Source organism: Labrus mixtus, chromosome 15 (genome assembly GCF_963584025.1).
Source record: "Labrus mixtus chromosome 15, fLabMix1.1, whole genome shotgun sequence".
Lineage (NCBI taxonomy): Eukaryota > Metazoa > Chordata > Actinopteri > Labriformes > Labridae > Labrus > Labrus mixtus.
Genome location: NC_083626.1, coordinates 2450572 through 2477943, shown reverse-complemented (window position 1 = coordinate 2477943; position 27372 = coordinate 2450572). Strand labels below are relative to the sequence as shown.

Genomic DNA, 27372 nt, shown 5'->3' with positions numbered 1-27372 from the left:
ATCGATTGACAACTCACACTTTTGTTTCTGTTCTCTGACTCAAGTTTCACATATGAGGGTAAAATTGTAAATCACATCTTCTGTATCACTTAATTCACATTCACAGAGAAAAAAGGTGTGCTGCATATCCAAACCTTTTTCCAACAGTCTGAACACGCAATATATTCACTGTTTATTGTATAACCTGGTTGGAATCCATCCAATAACATAAATGAGCTGTTATGTTTTGTGTTACTACATACAGTGCTTATTCTTAACTATTTTATTGCACAAAATGTGAAGCTTGTAGGAGCCTCACTGACCAGCTTAGTCGACTGCATCACACTGCTCTATCTTACTGTATGGCTGCATTTCTCCATGCAGTGTGCACCATCTCTTCCCTCATAGATAACACTCATATATTCATCAGTCAATTTAATGTTATATCTGCAATAAGAAGCTTTCCAACTGTTGGATTAAAGGTCACATATTATTCAAAATAAACTTTTTTATAACACTATTATGTGTCTCCAGTCCGTCTACCAACCCCCCAATTATGAGAAAAGTCCATTCTGTCTGTCTTCTGCCTGCTCCACTTTTCAGAAAATGTGTGCACAAACAGGCCGTTTAAAGATTTTCCCTTTGTGACATCACAAAGGGCAGTAACCCCTCCCCCAGGTGGGTGACACTCCCACAGCTAGGTGTTTGTTCTGCTATTGTAAACAATAGAGCGTAATGGTGTAAAATAGCCCAAGCCACATCCCCTTCCAGAGAGGGGCGTGGTCTGACACAGCTCATTTACATATTTAAAGGTACAGACACAGAAACAGCCTGTTCTGAGCAGGGCTGAAATAGAGGGGTTAATAGGCATGATCAAATACAGGATCAGAGTGGATTTTTAGCAAGGAATTACACAGACGTGTTTTGGGGAGCTCTGAGATTTATCTAAACTTGTTAAAAAGTTAATAATGTGTGACCTTTGATCTGAATCTGGGTATGGTAGTCCTGAACATTTGTTTATGTATAAACACTTTTCCAAAAGATATCTCAAGTCTCTCTTTACAAGGTGTTGGGTTAAGTTCATACTGACCTATGCCAAGCCTTGTATCAATAACAATGATTTTAGTTCAGGAAGGAGAAATATACATAGTATTTGTTTCACCCATGTAGATGTGAGCTGATCCAAAATGACATGTCTTTAGAAGGAGACCCAGAAGAAGGAACCAAACAGATTAATTAAATCTGTGTTAAAACCTCGGATGAGTTTTGATCCCTTTTTTTGTAACGTTTTTTTTCTTTACTTACCTAATCTTCAGTGGGGCTTTTAATATACAGGTATTGGATAAATAATGACATATGAGCATCTACACAGATTGGCAGAGGAGAGTTATGATCATACTCAGACAGAACTCCAGTCATCAGTTGTCAAAACTACCTCTTCCGTCCTCCAATCTACTCTCTATACCAATATGTGTGTGTGTGTGTGAAAATGTGTATATAAATATATATAAAAAATGAATCTCCATATCTTCTATAATGTTCCATATTTATAGATTTTAATTTCCCTTCTTCTTCCAACCTCTGTTATATATTTTCTTACCCCTATCTCATTGCCCCCCCCCCCCCCCCTCTCTCTCTGATGGGTAAAGGACATCAAACACATGAAAAAAAGGAGTCAGGGCCGTTTTCCTGCAACAGTATGAATTTGGCACACGATGACTGGCTGCTCAATGGCCTCAGTGATGAAGGGTGGGATCACTTGAGTCCCTCATCTGTGCTCTTGAACATGAGGATGGCGTTGGAGATCTTTAGGGCTGGGCCTAGTTTGATGCTCATGATCTTCACAATGTCGGTCTGGGTCAGCAGCAAGAAGGCCTCCCCGTCGATCATCTAGGCAGATGCAGATAAAACCAGTGGTGATATAATTTGACACTGAGGAGGATACAGGTGAAAAAAAGTTTGTATTGCATGGCATGGGTATTCTTAGGGAGTGGACAAAGAACCATCAATACTTTAACTACTTTTTGTAGTAGTAGTTACCTCTACTACTAGCAATAGAGGTCAAAAGTAAAAATCGGGTTTAAGTATGGGCAAATACAATTCCTAATGACAAGCTAACGACAGCAGGATGTCATCAGTGAAAAGGTAAACATCGGCAAACAAGTTGACCCATCCCACTGAAATGCTATTCCGACCGTTGTTTTCATTGTCCTGATGAATGACTATACATTTCTTACCTCTTCTTTGAAGAGACGAGCCTGTTCTTCACAGCCAATTAGATTCTGGACAAACCTGAATACCTGATGAACAGCACAGAACACAACAGTAAATCCAAAATATAAGCAAATTTAAAAACAACAGAAGAAGGAAAATTGTTTTTTTTTGTAAATGATGAGATGAGAGTTAGCTCACCTCTTCAATGTCCCATCCTGCCACCTGGCTGGCATGAATGCCCTGTACACCTGGAAGCAGCTTACAGTGCTGCTCCCAGCAAAGTGAGAGAGTCCTGTCTGACTGGCCGCTTAAAGCTGACATGAAGAGTGAGGGATACATACCCTCTGAGGACAGATCTGACGACAAAGACAGAGAAACAAACAGGCCTGCATTAACTGTTGTTGATCTAGGATGACTCCGAAAAATATTTCAATCTGTGTCTGTTATGTTAAGGGCTCATAACTTTAAATTTATATCTTTAGCATTTTCTTGTCAAGGAACTCAAAATGTAAAAAATGTGTGATGTTTGCTTGATCTTGGGGAAGATACAAAACTCCATCTTTCAGAACAGCCTGCTATATGACCATCACAGTCATAACTTTTTCAAGTAATGCAGAAAGATATCTTGGATATCTGTTCCTGCTACTGTTTTAGGAATGATTTAAGGATCAGTACTCACTTAAACATGCATCTTTCACACATGCACAAAACTCCTGACTACTGAACAGCCATGCCAGCCCCATGAAATATTTTTTTGTCCACGCAAAGTCTGTGTAAGCCAATGTGAGAACCAAGCGGGAAAATATTAAGGATATTTCACCACGAGCAAGCGGGAGGTATGATGATGTTTAGATCCTTCCAGCGTGCCAGGCCATAGACTGTATGTGTGCAACTGGTGCAGTAACTGTGCAGGTTAATGACTGCTTCAGAATGTCTCTGCTCTTTAGTTCATATTGTGATTATGGTGATCTATATGTATCATCCATATAAAGTCAAACATTATCATCATGGCATCTGACTTTGTTGCTTCCTCTGCTACTTCTGTGCTGTTCTTTTACTTCCTCCCGAGACCAGAGTAGGGTTTTCTGGCACAAATTCAGGAACTACAAAGGTTAATGAAGAGTGAAAGGCTTGAAGAGGTCGAAAAGCTCCAGCAACATTTGTAGTATGAAGAATTTAGTAACTTTATCTTCATACTAAAAAGGTTGCTGTAGCTTTTTTCACCTGCCTCCTGAGACCCCTAGTCCACATCCCGTTGCACAGGGATAGCCTCCACCTGTGAGTTGTATGTGTGAACAAGCAACTCAGGAAGATTTCAGAGGCCTCTTGACTGAAATTTTGCTGAAATGTTCAGGAGTGCATAATATGTTAAATTGGCTTAAGACAACATCTACACATGCAACTGACATGAGTGCTTTAAATAAATCTCCTTTAGGCAAGTGCCACCATTTTTTTGAATCCCTGAGGATGCAAATGAAAACTTTTAGAAAACTCACTCTGGTAGTCTCTCTGTTGGTTCTTCCTGTATTTGGGAGGACGGCCAATCCTAAAAAACAGAGTCAAGGTAATGTGAGAAAAAAGCAAACATTGATGCATGTAGGCACACACCCCCCCCCCCCCCCCCCCCCACACACACACACACACACACACACACACACACTTTTACCTGCCACGGTAGTGGGTTTTCTTGGTCCGTTGTCCAAAGAAGAGGTTCCTCTTGCACTCTGAGTCAGACAGTTCAGCCTTCAGCCTACCCTGGTTGCGCTCAGCCAAGGGGCAGCCAGATATACAATGATGAGCTGTGAAACGGCCGGTCACATGGCCTGAACCATCACACCCAGGGGTCGGACACTTCCTGTTTTGAAGAAAGAGTGCACCAGAGCATTTTATGGGGGATTTCATAATTGACAAACTGAAATTAAGCATCAGTGTTTAATTTGTTTACCCTGGTAAAAAAAGATACATTGATTGAGTGACCTGATATTCAAGTTAAATGTACTGACCTGTTGTGGAAGCTGTACTTGTTGGTTTTGGGGTGGCTGATTGGTTTACAAGGAACAGAGGAGGGGTAGGTGGACTGGCCTGTAGCAGGAGGCTCCCTCACCACTACGTACATTTAAAAATGACTGATGAACCCTCACTTTGGACAGAGGACAACAAGTGATGTTTTACAAATGCTCTTGCAATGCTGCAGTAAAGGGGGAGCTTATTACTGCAGCTAACAATGGGTGTAAATGCCAAGAAGCCTTTTTTACAATTCACACATTTTTCCTGGCATAGCAGTAAAAAACCCCAGGTGTCAATTATTAACAAGTTTACAGAAGAACATTATGATAAATAAAAATTATCCACACACATGAAATATAGCTTTGAAAAAGTGAAAAAGATTACTTAATGTTGTGCAATGGCAATTTAATTAATTAATGAAATTGCATTACTGTTTGATAGTCAAGAATGACTTTGCATAAAGTCTGACTTTGAACATAGACAGAAGTAATAAACAGAGTAAAGTGTGTTGGTTTCTACCGTGTGGTTGTTGTATTTTGGTTTCACGCGGGGGAACCTTCAGTGGGTGACCAGTTGCCTCACACCAGCTGGCTGGGTGAATGTCAGGGTGATCGGAGTCCATCCATTCATCATAGACATGGCTCCAGCCATCATAATGCACCTTTAGAAAGAGTAGAGTTAGAGCTATGATACATGTAGCATGAAATACAACTCACACATTGAACTCAAATTATACAATCCATTGTTGGTTATAAAGATATACACGATACAAGAACAACAAAACAAAATCACTAATTTCTCAAAGGGGGCAATAAAGTGTATCGTATGGTATCAAAGCATTAGTTATGGCCAGTGGTTTTCACTATGATTGGCTCCTTGCTATGTCAGAGGCAGGATTGGGCTGATAGCAGCTTTCTGTGTATTTTATGTGGCACATTTTAATTTGTTTGCAGTTTAATTTGTGTCTTTGGACAAAGTTCTTCTTTTTAAGTCCTTGAAGAAATAATTCTCAAAGATTGAACCCCCCCCCCACCCCACCCCCCCACTTGTGTTACTTTTTTATATACACATGGGCCTGATCATTTTTCCTCCTCCAAGCCCCCCTTGACAGAAAAAGTTTGAGAACCACTTGTTTAGGCCCTAAGAAACAACTTCCTGAAGCTTTAATGGACCTGAGAGAGCTTCAGGATCTGAACTTTATATGCTCATTTATTCAGCACTTAATTATTCATGAACCCCGAGCAGCAAGCACACACACAGAGCCGTTAGAGACCTTAACGCGATGAGTGTCGACCTCCTCCACTGTAGCCACTCTGATCAGACCAGGACTCCTCTTGTCCACGGCCTCCAGTTTCATCTGAGGATGGAAGCTGTGGGCTGCACGCTGGAGACAGGAGACAGGAGAGGGTGTCTAGATATTACAATAACTTCTACATTCAGCAAAACAAACAAAAGTATCAAACACACTGTCCATAAAGCGTTGGCTTCAAATGCATCAAAGATAAAAGTATATCATTGATATGTTTCTTAACTACATTTTTTGGTAGTTTGTCCTTTTATCACAGATTTAAACGTAGGGAGCTTTAGAGATCTGTGCTTATGATACAGTATTTGTAATAAAATTAAAAAGTCAATGTGCTTAGATTACAACTGTAGATCTCTTAAAGATCCCTGACCTTTAATGCCATTATTGACATACTTAAAAAATTGATTTGTCTTTATTTGTAAAATAAACCTTGCATCTTTATTATTTTACATTTCTCTGACATTTTCTTTCACTTTACTAATTTTCCTCGGCTGTTTTCCGCAAGTGAACGGTGCTGGCCAATTCTACAATTAAACAAGTCGCCCAAAGCAGGTAATACTCTGCCTTCCTACACAGTTTAACTAAAAATAGTACATCTATTGTTTGCTCTCACCACTTTGAAGGCTTCAGCTGCCACTGCCTTGGAACCTGTCTCTTCCATGTAGCGAGACCAGGAAAACTGGCTCTGGTCTGGATAATCTAATGCAGTAAAAGAAATGGGAAAAATAACATCACTGAGTGGGAATATAATGTTAAAAATGATCCCCTACATGTGCATTATTTATTGGTTAACTCAAAGATTTCCCAATATTCTTTGTAAGTGAAATATTGAATTATGTTTCTAGCTGTATAATTCATTTAAAATGTTAATTTTATGTATCACATGTCTATATACAGTACTTTTACAGTGTGGACTGTATTCCCTTTAGAAAAAACGAAACATTTTTAAGCCTTTATTTTAGAGATAGGACAGTGGAGATAGATAAATCAGCGATGGAGAGCCCGGGGAAACAGCCACAGGTCGTATTCGAACCCAGGCCTCCTACCTGAAGGACTACAGCCTCGGTACATGGGGCACGCGCACTAACCACTAGACCACAGGCGCCCTAAAACAAAACATTTTTATAAACATTTCAGGAACAAAAGGTAAAAAGGCATAAACGGGCAGACATATTTTCAAGATTAGAGGGCAATCAATTCATCCCACACATCCTGTAAACTTCATTATCCACCTATGTAATGTATCTAAAGCAACCTCTTTCTAGGTAAGTTAACATATTAAACCTCCTTGGTACTCCTCACCACTGCACTAATATCTTGTTGTTTTCCTTTCTTCAAGTGCTACTGCTTTTATTGTTTCATACATAATGTTTATATTTATATTATTATTCTTAACATATATTTATATATATGACCAACAGGGTGCACAGCCTATACATCTCAGGTGCACACAGTTGCAGGAACATACCATGAAAACTAAAAACTCTGTGGCACACTGAAAATAACTTTACTGTATTTTATTGTGCTTAAAATACAGTAAGCACAATACAGTTATTTTCAGTGTTAAAATATCAAACAGGACACACATCTGAAAACTTAACTACGAGATGCTGAACAAAAAAATATCCAAAGGTAGTAAAATAGTCCGCACACCAGAAGCTGCTCCAATTAAATGTAATCTAATGGAAGTTACCACCTGTAACGTCTCGGGGCCTCGCCCTTCATCAGACATGAACCAGTGTGTCACAGGTTTTGATTTATTTTTCATATATTTATCTATGTTCACTTCTCAAGAGCAGTTTTACAAATAATAGCAGTTTGATGTTCTTAATGTTTACTGAGTCGGGCCTGTCTTTGTGTGTCTGTACAATCTAAGTCACATTCCCTGTATGTGAATTTACCTGGCAGATAAAAGATGGTTTTGGTTGATTTTGATTTTCAGTGACATAACTGTTGTTGTTTTATTGAATGAATGATGACAAGGGAACACATACGTTACCTTGCGGTGGCGTTAGTGGGAGGTTCCTTTCTTGGCACCAACCAATAGGGTGAATAAATGGACTGCTGGAATCACACCTGGAGATTTTGACAGACAACAAAAACACTCACCATTACTTTATTTATTTGAATGTTTATTCTGATGTGCCGTAACAACAGAAGATTCAGATGTACAGTTTTTAGAGCTGCTTACCTTGATGCTCAAACATTATAACTTCAGATATCTCTAATGCTCATTTCAGGATTTTAACTATCATATATAAAATCAGTTACTGTGAAGTATTAGGCTCTGCTGAGCTAGTTAGTGTCAACAGCTTTTACTTCATTTGGTTTATGTAGCCTCAAAGTTAGTTCTATTGGGGTTATAGTTTGTTCTACAGATAGTCAGGTAACTCATTGATTGGAGTGTTTTTGTGATTGTCGTCTTGTTTCAACAGAGAAACATGGACTTATGTGGGAAATTACATTTTGAGCTCACTTAGAAATAACTGAAAAATGTATGATTATCAATATTCATCAAAATAAGCGGCATTATCAATAAAAAAATGTGAGGATATAAAGAAAATGAGACATCAAACAGCTGCATTCATATTTATAATAAAATTTATTTTTTTGGGTTATCTTAATAATCTATGAAAGGAACATGGATCAGCTCATGCATCAGTCTGAGCTGCTTTCACTGCATGATTGATCAGGGGAAGAACACACTCACTAACTCTCTGAAACCATTGGTTAGGACAAATGGATAAATCAATTGCTAAAAAAAAGCAATATCACACTAGAGGGAGTGATGTTTTGTATCAAGTACCCCTGGTTTGTGCAAAAAAAAAATCACAAAGAAATATTGATTGAGTCTGCAAGAAATGTGTTCTACTTTTTGAGCTGTCTCTCTCTATTTGTCTTGTATGGAGTTTAATCAACACATAAGCCAGCCCAATCAAGCCTAACCAAAAGAGCAAACACAACACAGTTGGTGTTAACAGATTTAACTATTAAACACGTAGATGATTTCAAAACAGGCTGATTAGACCTCGGGGTTGAAGAACCACTGGTAGAAGTTTCTAAACCTAAGAGGACATTGACATTCAATAATAAGACAAAAATGAGTTTAAAAAAATGTTTGAGAACATTTTATGAATCCGGCCTTGATTTTTTATTTTATTTAAACTTTATCACTCTATCACAAACCACAATTTATTGGTAGCAGCTCTGGTCCCAGTTGATTGATAATGCCTTATTCATTCCTTTCATAAAGCCCTATCACCCCCACTTTGTTTGAGGCTCACCAGTAGTCATATGTATCATCCCAGTTGTCGAAATGAACCAGGAAACGGTCGTCGACCACATCAGTCACGGTTGCTACACAGATGAGGGAAGGGTTCATGCGGTCTACGGCTTCTAGCTTCATTCCTATCTCGAAACCGCACTCCACGTCGATCTATACACAAAGCAGAGCATCACAAATTACAGGACAAGTGCACACAACAAAGTAGAGTCAGACAGAGCTGTGGACAAGCTTATAAAATGATGTGACATTTACACAGAAGCTGAGTGCTCTTCAGATGTACAGCGTGCCTTTGTTCCAACATTTGTTTATTAACTCAGTAATCATCGAAATAGGACCAGATAACAACAGTATGTCATACTGAAGATGAAGCTTTGAAAGTGTTCAAGATTTGGTTGCTGCAGGAAGTCAGGATCAACCCCACAATGTCCTGACATGAAATATTAATTTTTAAAAAAAGAATTAGGACACAGGCACACTGATGAAGCGATGCAGGTTGCAGCTATGATTATGGTAAATGTCTAGAGGTGGGGGAAAAAATCGATTTATGTAAAAAAAATAATAATAATAAATTTAAAAAAAATCAAGATTCTTCTCTTCTAAGATTTAATTCCATTCATAAATTCAGAAAATCCCACTCCACTCCCTGCTAATTGCTAAGGCTAGCGCTTTAACTGAGTAGAAATTACAAATTGAGCAGCAAGAAATTCATCCAGTCTCACAGATGACTGGAGTAGATCCTGCAGTATGTACTAAATCAAAAATAGACTGTGAAAGTGTCGAAATCGAATCGTGAGACACCCAAAGATTCCCAGCCCTATAAATGTCTTAACATTTATTTTATATCGGCACTGTTTTTGAACTATTACAATCTGCAAAAAGTGAAAGGGCCTAATTCACGAAAGGATTGTGCAGCTTTTGCGGCTGCTTCTCAAAGCACAAGCAAAGGGTTAAATGCAGCGCCAACTGGGCTGCAAAGCAAGAAAGCATATTGAAAAGACCCATTATGCATTAAAAACTGACACCTTTCTGTGCATAAGTACCTTGTTACAAAAGACTTGTCATTCACAAACAACGAGAAATAGCCACGCACAGTAAGAGTGAAAGAATTACCGTCTGCTGAGAGGAGGTGGTAAATGCACCCCAGTTTTTATAAGGGATGACACGCACAAACTTTCCAGTGATCAGGACATCAATTCCACCTTTATCTGTAAATAAAGTCTGTTAATCTTACCTTTACATTACTGTTACTTATATAGTCAGGGGTTAAATCAGTCCAAGGCTGTCGGCGGCTCAACCCGGGAAAAAAAAATGTGTGTGGAGACGATCGGGTGAGTTATTCAAAAGGGAGACAAGAGGGTTGTTGTTGTTTTTTTGATCGGCTGCTCTCACTGGCTTGTTAATGGGATGGAGACTTAGTTCAATCAATCTTTGTTGTAAATAGTTAAAGTTTGTATCACATCTGTGAAGACTTGACTTCACTACAAACTGGTAAAAAAAAGTGTCCCCTCCCCTCCCCTCCCGGCTCATCATCTCTATGTGGCTCATCTCCACAATCAGACGCAAAAAAAGGAGTAATCTGCACAGAGCAGGACAACTTCATGAGCGTGTGTGCTCTAACATCATTAGGACAATATGCTTGGTGAATTGACCTTAAGATGGAGCAGATAACGAGCACAATTGAAGCTACTTATAGCGGCTACAATCCGCTTAGTGGACTCCCACCCAAAATGCTTTGAGAAGGACGTAAAATGTGTGTATGTTTTAGAAAGAACGCGGGCCCCATTTGCAAAGGCTATAGTCCTCATCGCCGCGGCCATGGGTTCGAATCCGACCTCAGCCCTTTGCCATCCCCGACTCTCTCCACCCAACATTTCCTGCCTCTCCTCAGCTGTCCTATCTAATGAAGGCAAAAAGGCCCAAAAAATATCTTTTAAAAAAAAAGGAACTGCTTCTCAATAAGAAGCACTCACACTTGTCGATAATACCACTGCCCTATATTATATATAGAAGGTTACCCTCCCAGGACTGGAAAAGAGTTCTTTGGGTGCCACTTGTGCTTTAGTCATTTTCAGGTAGTTGGTCCAGGTGAACTCCTCCTCTTTACAACCTGCAGAAAAGACAGAAATGCACAAGGAAGAGAATATTTCAAAATTCTGGGAGAGACACACGGCTTCTTCTCCAAGATTTGACTTCATATTGACCTAAAGCCAGCAGATGTTTGGCCCAGTATACAGTTACAGTAAGAGTGATAACAACTAGTGTGGCTCTAAAATGACTCAATCCACCTAAAAGTACCTTAAACTCAATATTTGACACCTTGTCTTAAAAACAAAAGACATGTGGCTCCTTCCTTCTGGTTGACTAAATGCAGACCTTTGGACTAAGTCAGAGTAACAGTTCTAAGTCATTGTGCTAAAATTAACTCACTTCTGTCATTTATGGATCTACAGATTTATAGAAAAGGTATCAACTTGTTGTTTGAACATAAGTTAAGTGTGGGAAAGGTATTTCTGTCCATTCTTCTTTTTGCTGTTTGGTCTTTTACAGTGTTGTCACCTCTGACCTTTGGGAGTGTGCAGTTTATGTCCCGTGCTTTCACACCAGCCTGCAGGGTGGATGTCAGGGGAGTTTGCATTCACCCAGAAGTCATGACAGTCAGAGTAGCCGTCGAAATGGAGCCGCAGCCGGTAACCACAGACCTGAATGATGACATGATACATGAGAGAAACAACAACAAAAAAACTGTCTGGAGAAGGGAGTGAATGACGAATCTTTAATAATATGCCTGGTCATTAAGATCCATTGATCGTGTTAATGAGTATCTGACTCACCTCCGCCACTGTGAGGACAAAGTACATGGACGGATGCTGCGGGTCGATGCCTTCCAGTTTCATCCCCTGTTTAAAGCCGTTCTTTACAGTTGGCACTCTCTGGGCCTTAACACATAAAATAAAAGAGCAGCTTTGTTAACGATCACAGAGGATTAAGTAAAATAAAGTAAGAGGAGGTGGAATCAGGCCGAGAACAAAGATAAGAGCACAGCAAATGGACAGGTGGAAATTGCAACGTTTTTATTATTCTCCTTCTAACTTGATTTCTTCCTTTTTTATTCTAGAAGATAAACAGCTCTTCCAATTGAAGCTCTCATTGTGAAAATATTGCATTGCTAGAAAAATGAATCACTTTTAAATGAATCACCCTGAGAACTCCCTCAACCTCACACATACACACAAATATGTCTACATTAGACTCCAAACACATTCTCCATGAAATTTTCATTTCTATCTTAGCAATGCTGCACATTCCTTCTATTCAGCGCTATAGATGTGTGCTTGTGCTACTAGCAGAGCTGCAATGGTTGTTAAAGATGATGGTTAAACTGGGTGAACTCATGGCAGTAGCTCAGGCTAAAAAAAACCCAGTCTGAATATTAAACTCAAACATACCTCTTGGAAAAGCTGATTAGGTGCAGCAATTGCTTTTCTTTCCTCCAGATACTGAGCCCACGTCCACTGCTCTGTCTTGCTGTCTCCAGCTACAGCAAAAGTAGTCAGTTGGTTTATTTTTGCAATATGTGTAACAGTGACATGTAATAATACAAGATCAAGCTAAAAAAGAAACAGGAAGGGAGAAAGAATTCAAGAAACAGCGAACAGCTAAGTTCCATTTCAAAGTAAAATGTAACATAAAACATTATATAGCCAATGGAATCATGTAGCAGCCCCTCCTCCCTCTTACTGTATGCTCTAATGTCACATAAACTAGACCTTCATGGCCCCCCCTCAACTCAAAGATGTGGAGCAAGAGCCAGGACATCACCAGGGTTATCAAGGGGGCCTCTCCCTTCATTGGTGATTCTTAAAGTTAGGCCCACCACACCCCAGGGAGGATATAAGCTCTGACATCCCAGAGCCACGCCCCTCCATGCTAACTCTCCCTGCCCATCATATCCACTCGTGAAAAGACAGGAGGAGAAAATCAGACAGAAGAGTTTGCAGAGTACTGATAGGTCAGAGAGAATGTTCAGAGCTGGATGAAGTACTCTGATCACTTGATGACACAATTCAGCAGTGCTATAAAATGTGCATCTGTTGATAGTGACAGAGAGATCTGATTTAATTTTAAAGGTAATTCTTCTTCCTGTTATTTAAACATGACTTGCCATTGTAAGATATCCTCCTTTGGATTTAAAATGAGAAGGGAGAAAAAAACAATACACTGCACAAAAAAACAAACAAGCAAAGGAAGCGCCAAATAACATTTAAAAGTGTTTGATGATGATATACGAGACCAAGGGCCAGATCCCCTAAGAATGGATTCTGCACAGAAAATAGCAACCGCAATATGCCTCGTTTTAGCACCCTATCCACAACAGAATTTACACTTATTATATGCCCGCACTAACATGCACACAGAGTTGTCCTGTTCTGCACAGTTCGCTCTTGTTTTGCATCTTAATGTTGAGAAAAGTCATCTGCAGCTTCGCTCTGTGCAGAGCTGCACTCTAAGCTGCAACCAGGTTTATTTGCATAGGAAGGGGCAATTTTGTTAAAATTCCTTAATTTACATTGATGCAAATGAGGCAGGCACACACAGGGCGCTATCTGCTTGGTAGTGCAGTTTGCATCAAGTTTGTGCGCATTTCACCCTTTGCATGCTTTGTGGATTCCACGCTATTTTTTTCTCTCATATGCAAAGGTTTTTCGCCCGCAAAAGCGGCGCAATTCTTTTGTGGATCTGGCCCCAAATGTGAAAAAAAGGAATAGTCCAACCTCTGATTTGTCTGATGTCTGCTTTAGAATCATCCATTTTCTCATCCTGCAAACATAAGAAAATTAACAGGACTTAAAATCAGAGGAAACAAAGTCACTGAATTAGACCAGACATTGGTAGGAAAAAAAACATTTAGAGCAGTTTGCCAGACCTTTATGACCCACTTTTGCTCAAAAATCAGTCTTCATGCACACATTTTCATAAATATCTGTTTTAAATCTTTCAGAAAGGAATATCAGTGATGTCCCACCGTGCCTTCCATGTCAGAGTCTTCCTCAGAGGGACTCAGGTATTCTTTCCTCTTTCTCTTCCTCATGGGTTTCAGATGATCAGGGTTAAGAGAGGAGATTCTCCCACCTGCTGGCACCTTCTCTACCCCGATGATCCTCCTGAGGTGCAGACAGATAAAACTTATTTTCTCTGAGCATGGTATCTATCTTTGTCATTCACAGCACAGATGTTGTTGTACTTCACAGTCTCTGTGAAACTGCCTTCCCTGGCTTGTTGCTTGAAATCAAACAGGTATTCTGCTGCTACTGTGTACAGTATATTTGAATATATAACTTGAGGTTTTTTTTGTATCTGTGTGCTGTTCTATCCTTTGGTGCTACCTGCTGCTGGAATCTGAATTTCCTGAAGGAACCTGCCCAAGGAATTAATAAAGTTCCTATCTATCTATCTATATATATTAGGGCTGGGCAACGATTAAAAGTTTTAATCGCGTTAATCGCATGAGTTCCTGTGATTAATCACGATTAATTGCATTGTTATACGCAAATGAATGAATTAAAAAGTAGTGTATAGCGCACTTTTATAGTAAATGTACTTCTCAACTTAAACAATGTAATCAAAGCAAATAAATACAAAACTAAAGCTTATTGCATTGGTTGCAGTCTGGACGCAGAGTGGTGGGGGTCTGCTCTCTGACTGCAGCTGGGTCTGCTGTGCGAGGCTCCACTGACAGCCTGTGAGAGCTTTAGGAAGGGGGAGGGGCTCACGGCAGCACCCGCTGCTCGTTGAGGACAGTAACTGCAGAGCAATACGTGCTTTCACGTCAGTTTCTTACACCAAAAAAGTCTCCAATAGCACCAGAAAAAGTCGCTAGATTTGTCGCTAGTAGCTGTTGACAAAAAAAGTCCCCAAGGGGGTTTGGAAAGTCGCCAGATTTAGCGAAAATAACGCGTTAACATGCCCAGCCCTAATATCTATATATATATATATCTATATATAGATATATATATATATCTATATATATATATCTATCTATGAGATTGTTATGAGCCAGCTAGTTAGTCCAAATAAGGGGGAAATCTGGAGCCTTAAACATTCATTGCAGGAGTGTGCTACATTTCTTCATAATGGCAAACATTTAGATACAAATTCTGAGACCAATAAAATGAAAGACATATACACACAGTTCAAAACATCCGCTTTTTCTCCACAGCCATCCACCCACCATACTGTGCATGTTTCACCCTAAACCATAATTTTTTACATTCAGGGGACACACTGGACTACACAACTGATTGGTACCAACACTTCGAAACGACACATGGAAACATATGAGTGCCAGGATTAAAAAAAAACATGAACACATATGGGACTGAATCAACAAGAAATAAGGAGGGGAAAAGTGTGAACATAAGCCTATGTGTCGGGATGCATGTGTGGGATGAAAAGAGAGGCAGTTTTTACCCACTTACTTGTCAGTAATGGGCTCCCTGCGGAGCTCCTCTGTGTATGTCCTTTGAGCTCGTGGATCATGGTTGTGTTGGCCTGGTCCGATCTGGACTTCAGGTTTGCCTGGCATCAACAACCTTTCTGGCTCAACAGTCACAGCGCTCATGGAGACACCAGGGGCCGACACATCTGACATAAGAAACAAAATGAAACTACATGAAAAACTGAATGATTTCTATATCGTGTTGGTGCTGTTACTGCATTCTGATTGTATTGCGCTTATATTACTTTTTGGACTATGTTGACATTTACTTATCACGCCAGTCCATTTAGAATTGAATTGAAATGTATTTTGGCCATGAATAAATTACATTTACAAGGGAACAAATGAAGGGAAACCCCTCCCCCATAAGTCATTGATGATTCATTATCCAGCTTCCTAATTGATATAAACCTGTACAATCATTTATTTTCTCAAACTTGTTCAAATGTTTGAATTAAAATACAAATTATCTCTGACTTACTAGTTTGCTTTATCAGAAATCTAAATGTATCATTATTTACAATATACAAATATAACTTAATATGCATTATAGGGGTTGCAGAGACTTTGCAGCTGTGTGAGGAAACTTTATGTCCGATGCCGACTTATCACATGATTAAGCATAAACAAGATGGATGCTTCCATGCAGACAGAAGGTGAGGGGCCAAGTTGACCACTGCACAGAGGAGGTTCAGGTGTGTATGGAGAATACTTCACTAAAGATGAAAAGAGAACTGCGGTAACTTCCAAAATATGCAAATCCATTTTGGACGGATTTGCATAAAAGGAAAAGTATGATGGAGTCTAATCGCCAAAGACATTTATCTTCCTAAACTTGTTAAATATATTAAAGTTCACTCTTAATTAAGTCTCTTCTGGTTTAAATAGAAATATACAAACTTTTCCCGGTCGCAGGCACACTAACAGTTTGGAAAGTACGTTCTCCCCTAAATCTGTAACCACCTTCTGTTTCAATTAACAATTTTTTGGACTATTTCCTGGTAGTAGTTTATTTGTCCCTTTGAACATTATTAGTTTTGATTCGATTGTGCTTTTGCCTTTTCAAAACATCTGAGTGATGTCTGCGTGACATGTTTGTAGATGGACTCGTACTCTTCACAAACAAGAGGTGTCGCTGATGTAAGTATTACTCGCTTTAGCTTTATATACACACTAATAATCTTCTAAGAACAATAAAGTCATTTATAGACAATAACCTGGCCAAATTAACTTGATGTCTATAACACCAGCAAGATTTTTCACATTTTTGTGAGTAAATTGGAGATGCTCATGTGGTACATCTGAAAACAGAGCATTGATCGTGATAAAGTGTATTCAATAGTGTCCATGCAAATTGAAATGTTTGAATGAATTACTGTATTTTGTGTTCAGTCTCTGGTGTCTCTTTAACCTTATGTAAGCGTGACTCTACCTGACTTGCCCACTGGAGAACTTTCTGCGTCAGTGGATCTCACAGACGTTCTGGCTGCTGGTTCGGTGATGCTGCTGGTGGTCCCTGGGGTGATCAGTGTGCTTAGCGTTCCTACTTCACTTACACAAAACTATACACACACACACAAACACACACATGTACACACACCAACACAAACACACAGAAAGGCATCAATGAATCAATTTGTCAAAATGTGTCTTGAGCCTTTATCATACATGTGGCTCCTAAATCCCTGAAAGTGTAAAGGACAGGCTGCCCCTAAAACCTTCCTGACTTGCCTGTTGACACATGCACATCACAGCTGATTAAAAAAGTCTGGCTATAAATCTATATTTTATCTGTTACTGTTACAGGAGATTCTATATTGTCAGATGGTGGGGGTAGATACATACTGGCGAGTTTGAAGCAGCTTCATTAAGGACACAAAGTTTTCACAGGTTGCTCACAGGTGACACGATATAAATGTCATCAACCCCTGAATCCTCGCTTGCATCGAATCTTTCAGATAATTTCAGCTCACCTCGACTTCAGACAGAGATTTTGCGAGGCGGCTGACAGGAAAATCCTGAGTAGAGTCTGCGTGAACATCTGTTTGTTTTTGTTCACACATGCATCTCACTCCAAAAAAAATCTAGAAATCCCCAGGAGATATATTTGTGCATGTATAAAAACACAATGGTCTTAATGACCATTTAGACATTTCTCCTCAATAATTTGAACATATGCATTTTTTGTAGTTTCCATGTTCCTAGCCTGAAACCAACAGAAAAACAAACAGGATTTTTAAAGTTGGCTCCATATTGGGTTTTTGTATTTTACAAATACAATCAAAGCGTTTAACACTACATGCAAATAACCCCATTCACACCCTCAACCATAAAACTGATGCCCAAAGCTTCCATGTAAGGTGCCAGTATCTATTCTAATCATAACACATACAATATTAATTACAATTATTATTATTATTATTATTATTATTATTTAATTCCAATGAAACTGAATTAGAAAAAGTATCAGTATCTTGCCAAAGGACACTTTGACTTTCAGGCCTGAGGGGCAGGGGAATTATGCTCCCAGCTTTCTATTTATTTGCTGACCCTTTCAACCATCTGAGCCACAACCACAACTGATCAGTTCTTCAGTGGGGAATCTAATCTTTTAATCATCATCATTTGACTAAGTAGTTTAATGTTCTGTTTTTGTAGTTCATCTTATGAACAGATCCTTCCAATGTTTTGAGTTATTCTAAAGCTGCGATCACAAGATCAATAAGACTTTACCACTTGAGCCATAAGAATGATATATACAATTATTTAACGTGACAAGCAAGGGAAGAAATGCTAGAAATCTGTCCTGAAAAAGATGCTTAGAGGAAACGTAAACTTGTAATCAATTGTTTCATTTTCACGACAAACGTTGAAACTTAAACATCGCTTTACCTTGAGGTTGCTGTTGGGCAGGATGGCCATTCCCTCCTTCCACTCTAGGACATGGACAATGCTACAAGCCCCTCCTACCTGTGCTGTCAGGGTGGGGGCGGCCGTCTCATTAGCCCTGCCTCTTTTACCTGGTTCTCCTACTGCGAGAGCTGGTGTCACCTCTATCTTCTGATGGCCAGGAGCTGAAAAGAGAGTTGAATTCATATTCCTTAACTGTCTGCATGACCTCACCTTAGTGAGCACAAATTGTTTAACTGTTTCATCATGTTTTGAACTGAGTTCCATTAAGTCGACATGTTAGCCTGACTAACAGGAACCAGTATTTTTCTGTTTTTTTTTTACAATTTACAACACCTTTCACTCCCATAACCCATCAATCGATCTGCTGTAATACATTAGTAATTACTAATGAAGCCTTTAGCTGTTTGTCTCAAGCAGAGATGAAGAGTGGGCTGCAGAGGTCTGGTAAGCTCATTTTAACTATCAAATATCTTTCTTTTTAAAAATGGTAGCCTACTGCCCTTATTAACATTGATTGTAACAATTGGTTTTATTGAAACTTGGCTAAATAGCCAGAAAGTGTCTATGATCTCTATCAATGGCTATAATCACTATCCTTATTTTAGATCATATTGAAGTGGAGGTGGGGTGTCCCGCTTTGTTAAAGAGAACATTTGATCTTCCCTCTGCAATGATCTTGTTTCTTTAGTTGGAGATGAAGCTGAGGCTGTCTTTTTAGAGCTTGTTGAGCTTTTCTCTTGAAACAAGGTTATCGTTGGTTGTATTTAAAGGCCACCAAATTCCATTATAAATGGCTTTACTGAGTGTTTTCATCATGCTCTCGTGATTTCGAGAGAAAAAAAAAGCTATATTATGGGTGACTTATTATCCCGACGTATTGACCATCTTAATGCCTTGTCTTTCCTCCCTCTTATAACTAAGGCAACAAAAAATGACTGCCAAAAATGAAACTCTGATTGGTAATACATTTACAAACTCCTATTGTGTCTCTGGGATTCTTGTTATTTTGTTCTGCAAACTTATTTGACCATCTTCCTGCATTTTATTTTTCGCCCTCAATTGCCAGAAGAAATCCTATTAACAAGGTTTGTCTCCAACATTTTAATAACAGAAATATGAATTTGGGCTATCACCTTTAAAAGCAACCTTAACTGTATTTTTTCTCTGAAAAAACATTTAACCAAAATGATCACATTCTCCAACAGATTTAGCAGTTGTACTCCTTTGTTCCAATCTCTACAAATTATCTCTATTTTTGTTTCAAATATGTTTCTTTGGTTTCCAATCTATTAACAACTTACTACCATCCTGTTTTCAAAATGCACTTCAGTTCAACTCCAAAACCCCAACATTACAATACAGGGTCAGACAATGATCTTCATCCATACTTTTTCTCAAACCTCTATTAGATTCCAAGGACCTTATTGTTAGAACAAATTACAGAGTCATATACGAAACATCACAAAGAAGAAACATAACATATTTCTTCTTTGTCTTACACCTTATTGTGTAGCTTTTCTGTTTAGTTATATTGTATTTGCTTGGACAACTTTAATTGTTTGTCTCTGTTTAACATGTTTCACATTAGGAGGGCCACTCAACAAGCCCCTATGGGCTTCTTCGGCTCCTTCTGCACATTTCTCTGGTGGTGTAGACATTCACCACAGGGCTGAGGCTAGGAGTGCAACCCAACTTGCCCACGACTGCAGCTTCTGTATAAGGGGCGCCCCGCTCACTGACATTTTTAAGGTGGTATGATGCAATTCTATATCAGTGTATTCGATAAACTATGTTATTATTATTACAATTATCATTACTGCGATGATGATGCAAACAAGAACATGTTAATTGGAAACAGCAAATTGGATACAGCCACCAGCATCTCCATTTGACAATTTTGGTTTGGGACATAATATCAGAGAATGTGATGGAAAGATGCAGATCTGAAACTGATAATAAAAATAGTTTGGCTATGAACTTATATACACTTTTTTAGACAGTGGATACCTGCATCCTCAACTAAAACAATGGCTTCTCTTAACCTATGTGGCTGGGCTGCCGTCCTCAGAGAAATGCTCACCTGGCAGGAGAAAAGCTGTGGTGGTGTGTGTCTGTGGTCGAGCGTTCTTGGCCACATCCTCACTCCCACTGATAAGAACAACCTTGCTGGGGGATGAGGAGGATGGTTCCAAAGGGGTGCAATCAGGTTCTTTAGGTGGAGCCTCCATGCTCACTGTGGCACTCTTATCTTTCCCTTTCCCTTACTTTGGGGCACTGGGAAGTTTGGAGAACAGTAGAAAGACTTCCTTCAGCTTTATAGCACAAAATCTTTCACAACCCATTTGTGTTCTTATTTTAAATTAGGTACAACCACAACAGAAAGCTGCCTGCAAAGCTAATTTGTAGGCCTATTTCTGGACCTAAACAGAGTGGACTTACAATCACAGGTGCAATTAACGTTCTTCTATTCTGCCTTTAATGGACAATACATAAATGTTTTTAACAGTTGTTAAATATGCCTAAATGTTTTACTTTTTAGAGGATTTTTAGAAGATTTACTCATACAATACACAGCTGGGAATCAAAAAGTAGGAAAACACTACAGTCATTACAAATAAGCAAAGATGTTGGATGTGAACAAACTTTGGTGTTGTACTATTTCTGGAGATGAATAAGTATAGAACCTCTGTTCTAATTTTTTCTTCATCCAAAATGTATCTCATAGACATATAATGGCAAAACAAAAAATATAAACAATAAAACAAATGTGAAAAGAACGAAAACTAAGAGATTCCCCCCAACTTGACAAAAATACATTTACAAAAGTTTTTGAAGTCCCACTTTAAAAACTAATGCCAGAGCAGAAATGCCCTCCTTCATTACCAATCATGACCTGGTATGACTTTTTAACAGCCATCCATTGCATCCAATAAAAAACATCAAACACATTCACGCATCGGCTGCGAAATACATACACACAAAATATCTTTTCAGTTAAAATGGCGGAGGAACAGAGTCCTTGAGGCATATAAATGTGTAAAAACAGTGTCTTAAATTCAGTGAAATCCCATTTAGTGAGCATGTACCCTGTGTAACCCATTTCAGGTGCACCTCAAATTAATGAAAAACCTTTTTTTAACCTGAAAACAACGTCAAGCATTTTATATATTTGTGTTTCACCTCGGCACGGCCACCTCTGCGACTGTAAAATATTTAACTGGATTAAGTTAATTAAGCGTTATCAAATTGAGTGTCTTTTTGACGAAAAGCATTGTGGTAGATGCTATCCATGTCGACAAACCACTTCACTTTAACACACAAAAACATTGTACGGTTTTACAAGACATGTGGTTCAAATATGTCGGTGTCTATATGAACAAATATTGAATAAATAAAAATTGACAAATTTGTTGTGAAAGACATCAATTCGAAACTGAATTTTGGCTTACCAGCTCCGATCGTCTGCGGCTTCTCGGCTGCGACTGCGCATGCGCGTTCCCCCTGTACAGTCACTGCTAGATGGTTTAAATGTAACGTCAAAAGATTTTCAGAGCAATTGTTCCACTTTCAGTAATGATTGATTTTGAGGAAACAACACAGTGGACATTAGAATTGTCGACATAAACCTCTTTAGATGTAGCTGTAAGGTTTTTCGCTGCAAATTCAAAGCAGCGGGTTGTGCCTGCTCCCGCGGCACATTCATCCTGTTCATTTTTATCCGTAATGAAAAATAATTTATTATATATTTAGTAGGATATAGGTCATGTCGTTTGTGCAGTCCATGTCTTTGTACTCCTCACACAAAGTGACATCAAAGATCAAGAGTTTTATTAAGATCTTTAATTATACATACAATAAAAAAGGACATTTCTGAGATCTCAGGCGCATGGAGAAAAAATATGAACCTGAAAACGTGGACTATGGGCATGCACTCAGTATATATAAAGGTTTGTTATCATAAACTTTCAAGCAAATCAAATAGATTTGAAGGAAGAACTGCCAGTACTAGCTGCACATTTTATACAAGTAGAGGATTACCAAAACCCACAACTCAAATAAGGAAAAAAAAAAAGAGAGCGACCCGAGGCTGCACACAGATCAAAGCAGGAAATAAAGAAAATTGACACTGCATGAGGGCTTGAAGCTCTAGTAAAATCTAAATCCAGAAAATACAAACAGCCTTCAACAGATTACCTGCTCAATGTTAAAAAAAAAAATCAAAAAAAAATCACTGGCATCAAAAACATTATTAACTAATGCTGATCTCATGGTCTATGCATGTGACGTTTAAAACTCAAATCATAGTAGCCCACCTACAATGAAATTAGCTTTAACATGGATCAAAATCTTCAATATTTCATGTCAATATGCATTCCTTCAGTAGAAGTTTATCTATCAGAGTTGAACAGCTGACAGCACTGCAAGACAACTGAGATCGACCAACTCCTTGAGAAAGAAATAACTGACTTGAGATCAAAAGGAAATAGCTCAAACACTGCAATCAAAGGCTACTTTTCTCCAACCATGCTCTTTAGGTGAGTTTAAGACAATGTCTGATGGATGAGCTCTGAAATAGACATTTTAGAACATTGTATCAATCTACCTGATCTGTTGATTGGAGTTACGGTAAACTAAAAAAATGCCTTTTCCTACACTATAAACAGTTTGCAAGGTTTGATTATAGTACATGTACATTTTTGGGTCATTGTTATCACTTCTAAAATGTTGAGACATTCAGCCCTGTCCATTGACTATTCTGGTATATTATAAGGGAAAGTTATGAGGACAAAAGTCTAAGTTTGAATTTTATTTGAAGTACCTCTATTACTGTGGCAAATCCTCAAGCTACGTCATCTATAAGCATGTTTAAGAACAGTGTGTAGTTGAAGGGGAAAAGAAGACAAGTCAGGAAGCATAGACCAGTATGATGACACCGCTAAAAATGTACAGCAAAGTGATCAAGCTTACAATGAAAGAAAGATTTGTTTTCCATTTCCACTAATCCTGAGAAGCTGATCTAGACCGTGAGCGAGATCGTGAGCGAGACCTCGAGCGGCTTGCTGACCTCCTCTCTCTTGATTTGGATCGACGATCATCCTCCTGTGGAGATGGGGAGCGGGAGGCAGACTTGGTTGCACGTTCCTCTTTCCCATTCTCAAGCGGGGAAGGTGATCGACTGCACGACTTCTTGTCACCGGAAATCTCCTTTGATCGACTACGAGAATCCCGCTCCGACTTTACCTTTGAGCGACTCTTTGAACGGGATTTGCGTTCAGCTGAGCGTGATTTCCGTTCAGCTGATCTCGATTTCCGTTCAGCAGATCGCGTTTTCCGTTCAGCAGAACGCGAGTGTGATTTGTGGGAGCGAGAACGAGACTTGGATTTACGGGAGTTGGAACGGGACCTGCGGTTACGAGAACGTGATTTGCTTTCTCCTGACTTGGAGCGAGACTTCCTTCCTGATCTGGAGCGTGAATGATGATGTCTCTTGTTGCTACGGGAACGAGACCTGTAACGAATAAAAGAAACACATACATCAATCTATCAATCATTGTTTGCATGGCACCAATTCATAACAAGCGTTATCTCGAGACACTTAACATCACTTTGCATGACTGCACTAACTAACTGGCACAGGACACATTAGATCCCCTGAACCCGATCTAGAGACATAAATATGCTCCAAGATTAGACTCAATCTTACCTGGAGTTGGATCGGGAACGACTCCTGGAGCTCCTGCGGCTTCTGCTGCGAGAACGGCGGTGACTACGTGATCTATGGGTGACAGCGCAAAAGTTAAGACAGAACTAAAGCCACTTCTTGTAAACATGTTAGTGCTACAAGAGTGTTAGTGACACACAGACGGTACTGGCTGATCCCTCTGATATCAAAATCCCTTATTAAATGGGTGCTGTATAGTTTAGACCAATCAGTCAGAATAATGATTGAGGAGACAATTTTCACATGAACTCCTGAGACCTGTAGAAAATCTCATGTGACTGCCTCTGTATTATTCCCGTAAAAAGAACAACACAGAAGTGGTTGCTAAAGTAGACGCATTGACTCAAAGTTTTCTCACCTTGAGCGGCTGCCAGAGTAAGACCTTCGTTTGCGAGTTCGGTCCGGCACTAGGCGAATTTTTCGCCCATTGATGTCGGTGCCATCCAGCTTGTCGATAGCCCTCTTCATGTCCGACTGGGAACGGAACTCGATCACCCCCTCATTTGTACGTTCCTTGTGGGCATCTGCGTATGTCACCTCTCCAGCCTGACGCATGAAGTCCTTGAGAACACAAAGTGTTAAAGAAAACCTCTTAAACAATGCTGGGAATATACTTATGTCTGAACAGTTCAGCAGTATAAACAAGGTAAAAGTGTACACAAGGGTCCGGGTTAAATATATACCTTGAGGTCCTGCCAGCTGCAGCGACTAGACAAGTTCTCCACGATGAGACGGTACTCTGTACGGACTGGGGGTCCATATTTATCCCTGCCAGCACGGGTGCGGCTGGTGTAACCACTACCTTTAAAAAAAAAAAAAACAGCACGTGAAAGTTAGAAACAACTTAAATGGCCATGGTGCAAAAACATGCTGAGGAGCCATTAAAATAAAACACAAGTCACAGACATGTCACATCAATGTCTAAAAGGGAATTAAATTTAAAAAGGGATGAGTCCCTCTGATCCCATTTTTAAACACAAAGCTTCAGATAAGTGTTCTACAAGCCACTGCATGGGCTTTTTGTATTGTTCAACATTCTGAAGTGGTTCTCTGCTGCAAAGAACACCACTGCATATGTTTCCAGCGATACAAAGCCCTCTTACTCCAGCACATTACACTGTGATTCTTTAGCTGCATAAACAAATGGACAGTGATGTTCTTTCATGACCTCTGAACCCTGTAACACAAACAAAAGGGGGATATCCACATAGGTTGCGGTCAAGAATATTGTTGGATGAAATCAAGAATGAACCATGTAAAGAGATACATACACTAATCTTAAGGAATTGGTTTCTGACAGGAGTTCAGTCCAAAATGTTTTTTTCCCAACTTTTCTCACTTACAACATTTCTTTGATTGCAAGCTCTTTACTAGAGCGGTCCACTTATGTTTGCTGTCAACATAGAAACCAATGGCAATCCTCACCATCGCCCCTGGTCTATTGGCAAAAGGCTGAAGTCATCATGGCTTCCGGTTAGGTCAGCCAAGGATCAAGGGGGGTAAAGGTCACACACACATTGTAAGGTGAAAGCCAAGGCCAAACGGGACAGGCAGTCATCTTAGCCAGTCATCTTTAGCCTCAATGGACTCTCAGCCTCAGCCCGCAACTGGACTCTTTCAAATTGAAACATCAAGGACTTTTGTTAATATGGAATATGAAAATATATACCAATGTTAACAATACACATTTCACATAAAAACCTAAGTCTGGTCCTAGTGATTGAGCTTATACTTCACTAGCTAGGTTTGTGGTGGATGATGTGTTGTAAGCTTTCTTCTCTGGTGCAAACAACATATTTGAGATTTCCCACCATATGACTTGGCTCACCAAGTTAATGATTATCACCCATGAGAACTATGCTGCAATCCCTGGAAAGAAAGCCCGGCCTCCTTCATGTTTTAGTTGCTAATGCCAGCATAGACACTGGAGTTTTGCTTTCCGAGGGCTGTGGCTTGCAGACTGCTGTTCCTTCCCTGTATTGAACCAATGGCTGTCCATGATCAAGTAAGGAGGAGCAACAAACTGCAGGTCAGCAACCCATGATGGTCAAACTAAGAACTGTTTTTAAAGTGTAAGATCACACACACAAGATAAAATGTAAAACTGGATTTCATAAACAAGAATAATTTAGATTTGTCCTGGTTTCATAGGAGCTCCTCCATGGGGCACGTTTAAAAACCACTGCATTTAAAATAGGAAAAAGTCTGCATGCATCTGGGTTGTAGTAAAGTAGGTGGCAATGTTAACGATCAATGTGGGATTTAAGACTGCTGCATGTAAACGTGTACCGTAAAACAATAGTAAATGTATTAGGTCAATATGCGCCGACATGAAACAACAAACTGCTCTATGTGCAGTCGACACCTCACCCCTTGGGGAAGGGAGAGAGGGTGCATCTAGAAATGGACTGAACTTACTGCGCCCACCACCCCCGTAACCCCCACTGTGGCCATCTCGATCTCGCCGTGGCCCCCGAGCATGTTCCACGATCACCCGCTCCCCGCACAGATCCTTCCCGTTCAGCTCGTACACGGCATCGTCGGCATCCCGATTATCCTCGAACTCCACGAATCCATATCTGAAAGTGGGAGAGATGTATTACATCAAACAACCAATTCAAGACACTTCTGTCCCAACTGCACGACACAAAGTGTTCTTTCACGGAGAACTAGCAGGTTACCGTTAGCCCGGCCCACTAGCTTTAGCAAACACAAAGACGCCATGTTGGCCATGCGACGTGGGCCACACGCACAACATGAGAAGTTGTAAAATAGAAAAACAAGATACTATGTGTGCTAACACAACAGAATAACTCACAGGGTTAACTTTGCGAGTCTATTAGAGTGTGCAGAAAAACATTTGCTTAAAACATTGTAAGTCCAAGTGCCATTGCTGTAACCGTCAATACCCCTGTCAGCTAGGACGGGTTGAGTAGTCCGCGTTTACATTTCCAACCTAAAAGACTCACCCATTTTTCAGATCTATTTCCATGAGCTTTCCATATCCACTAAAAAAACGCTGTATGTCCTTTTCACGGACATGATAGCTCAGACGTCCAATATAAACACGGGGCATGGCTCTCGACTCTTCTACACCACGGCTTCAAAGAGGTTGTCCTCTGTTGTTGCTGTTCACTCTGCTGCATCGATCGCCAACAAGCCTTAAGTGGTGTTGCAGAATAGGCCAATCACAGCGAAACATGGTAGGAGACTTCCGGGTGTTGCATGCACCTCGCATGATGTGTGTAAAATATATATAAATGTTATTTCTCGGGGCAGATATCGATACGATTCCGTTGATATATAATGACATAAACGTTTAGTGTCCTAATTGTGCTGTAGACTCGGCAGAAGACGCATATTTCAGTATGACCTACAAACAGAGTTTGACTCTTCAGTGTCTGTAGCATAGCTTGTAAATTCTGTAGAGGAAATTTAAAGGGTGAATG

At 39.7% G+C, this 27372-nt stretch overlaps 2 protein-coding genes across 2 annotated transcripts; both read right to left on the bottom strand.

The window, feature by feature from the left end:
* Positions 1-727: 727 nt before the first annotated feature.
* Positions 728-21807, bottom strand: l3mbtl1 (L3MBTL histone methyl-lysine binding protein 1). The gene is made up of 22 exons (XM_061057325.1): positions 21651-21807; positions 20282-20475; positions 18181-18362; positions 16721-16850; positions 15269-15434; positions 13816-13954; positions 13565-13610; positions 12239-12327; positions 11624-11728; positions 11356-11491; positions 10808-10899; positions 8791-8942; positions 7506-7582; positions 6120-6205; positions 5474-5584; positions 4720-4861; positions 4197-4299; positions 3860-4048; positions 3690-3739; positions 2392-2549; positions 2217-2279; positions 728-1869 (listed from the first exon to the last, which is right to left on the bottom strand). The coding sequence occupies exons 2-22, from the start codon at positions 20427-20429 to the stop codon at positions 1735-1737; spliced, it is 2499 nt and encodes an 832-aa protein (XP_060913308.1). The 5' UTR covers positions 20430-20475; positions 21651-21807; the 3' UTR covers positions 728-1734.
* A 200-nt stretch (positions 21808-22007) lies between these two features.
* On the bottom strand, positions 22008-27078 carry srsf6a (serine and arginine rich splicing factor 6a). The gene is made up of 6 exons (XM_061057326.1): positions 26893-27078; positions 26342-26502; positions 24607-24725; positions 24282-24484; positions 23906-23977; positions 22008-23710 (listed from the first exon to the last, which is right to left on the bottom strand). Exons 1-6 carry the CDS (start codon positions 26997-26999, stop codon positions 23200-23202), a joined length of 1173 nt encoding a protein of 390 aa, XP_060913309.1. The 5' UTR covers positions 27000-27078; the 3' UTR covers positions 22008-23199.
* Positions 27079-27372: the final 294 nt, after the last annotated feature.

Coding starts and splice junctions, on each gene's coding strand:
- l3mbtl1 (XM_061057325.1), bottom strand. CDS start 20,429: ATGGAGGCTCCACCTAAAGAACCTGATTGCACCCCTTTGGAACCATCC. Junction 18,363..20,281: donor CACAGCTTTTCTCCTGCCAG/GTGAGCATTTCT, acceptor CTCTCTTTTCAG/CTCCTGGCCATCAGAAGATA. Junction 7,583..8,790: donor GATGATACATATGACTACTG/GTGAGCCTCAAA, acceptor CAAAATCTCCAG/GTGTGATTCCAGCAGTCCAT.
- srsf6a (XM_061057326.1), bottom strand. CDS start 26,999: ATGCCCCGTGTTTATATTGGACGTCTGAGCTATCATGTCCGTGAAAAG. Junction 26,503..26,892: donor GAAATAGATCTGAAAAATGG/GTGAGTCTTTTA, acceptor TCCCACTTTCAG/ATATGGATTCGTGGAGTTCG. Junction 23,711..23,905: donor CGTTCCCGATCCAACTCCAG/GTAAGATTGAGT, acceptor TATTCGTTACAG/GTCTCGTTCCCGTAGCAACA.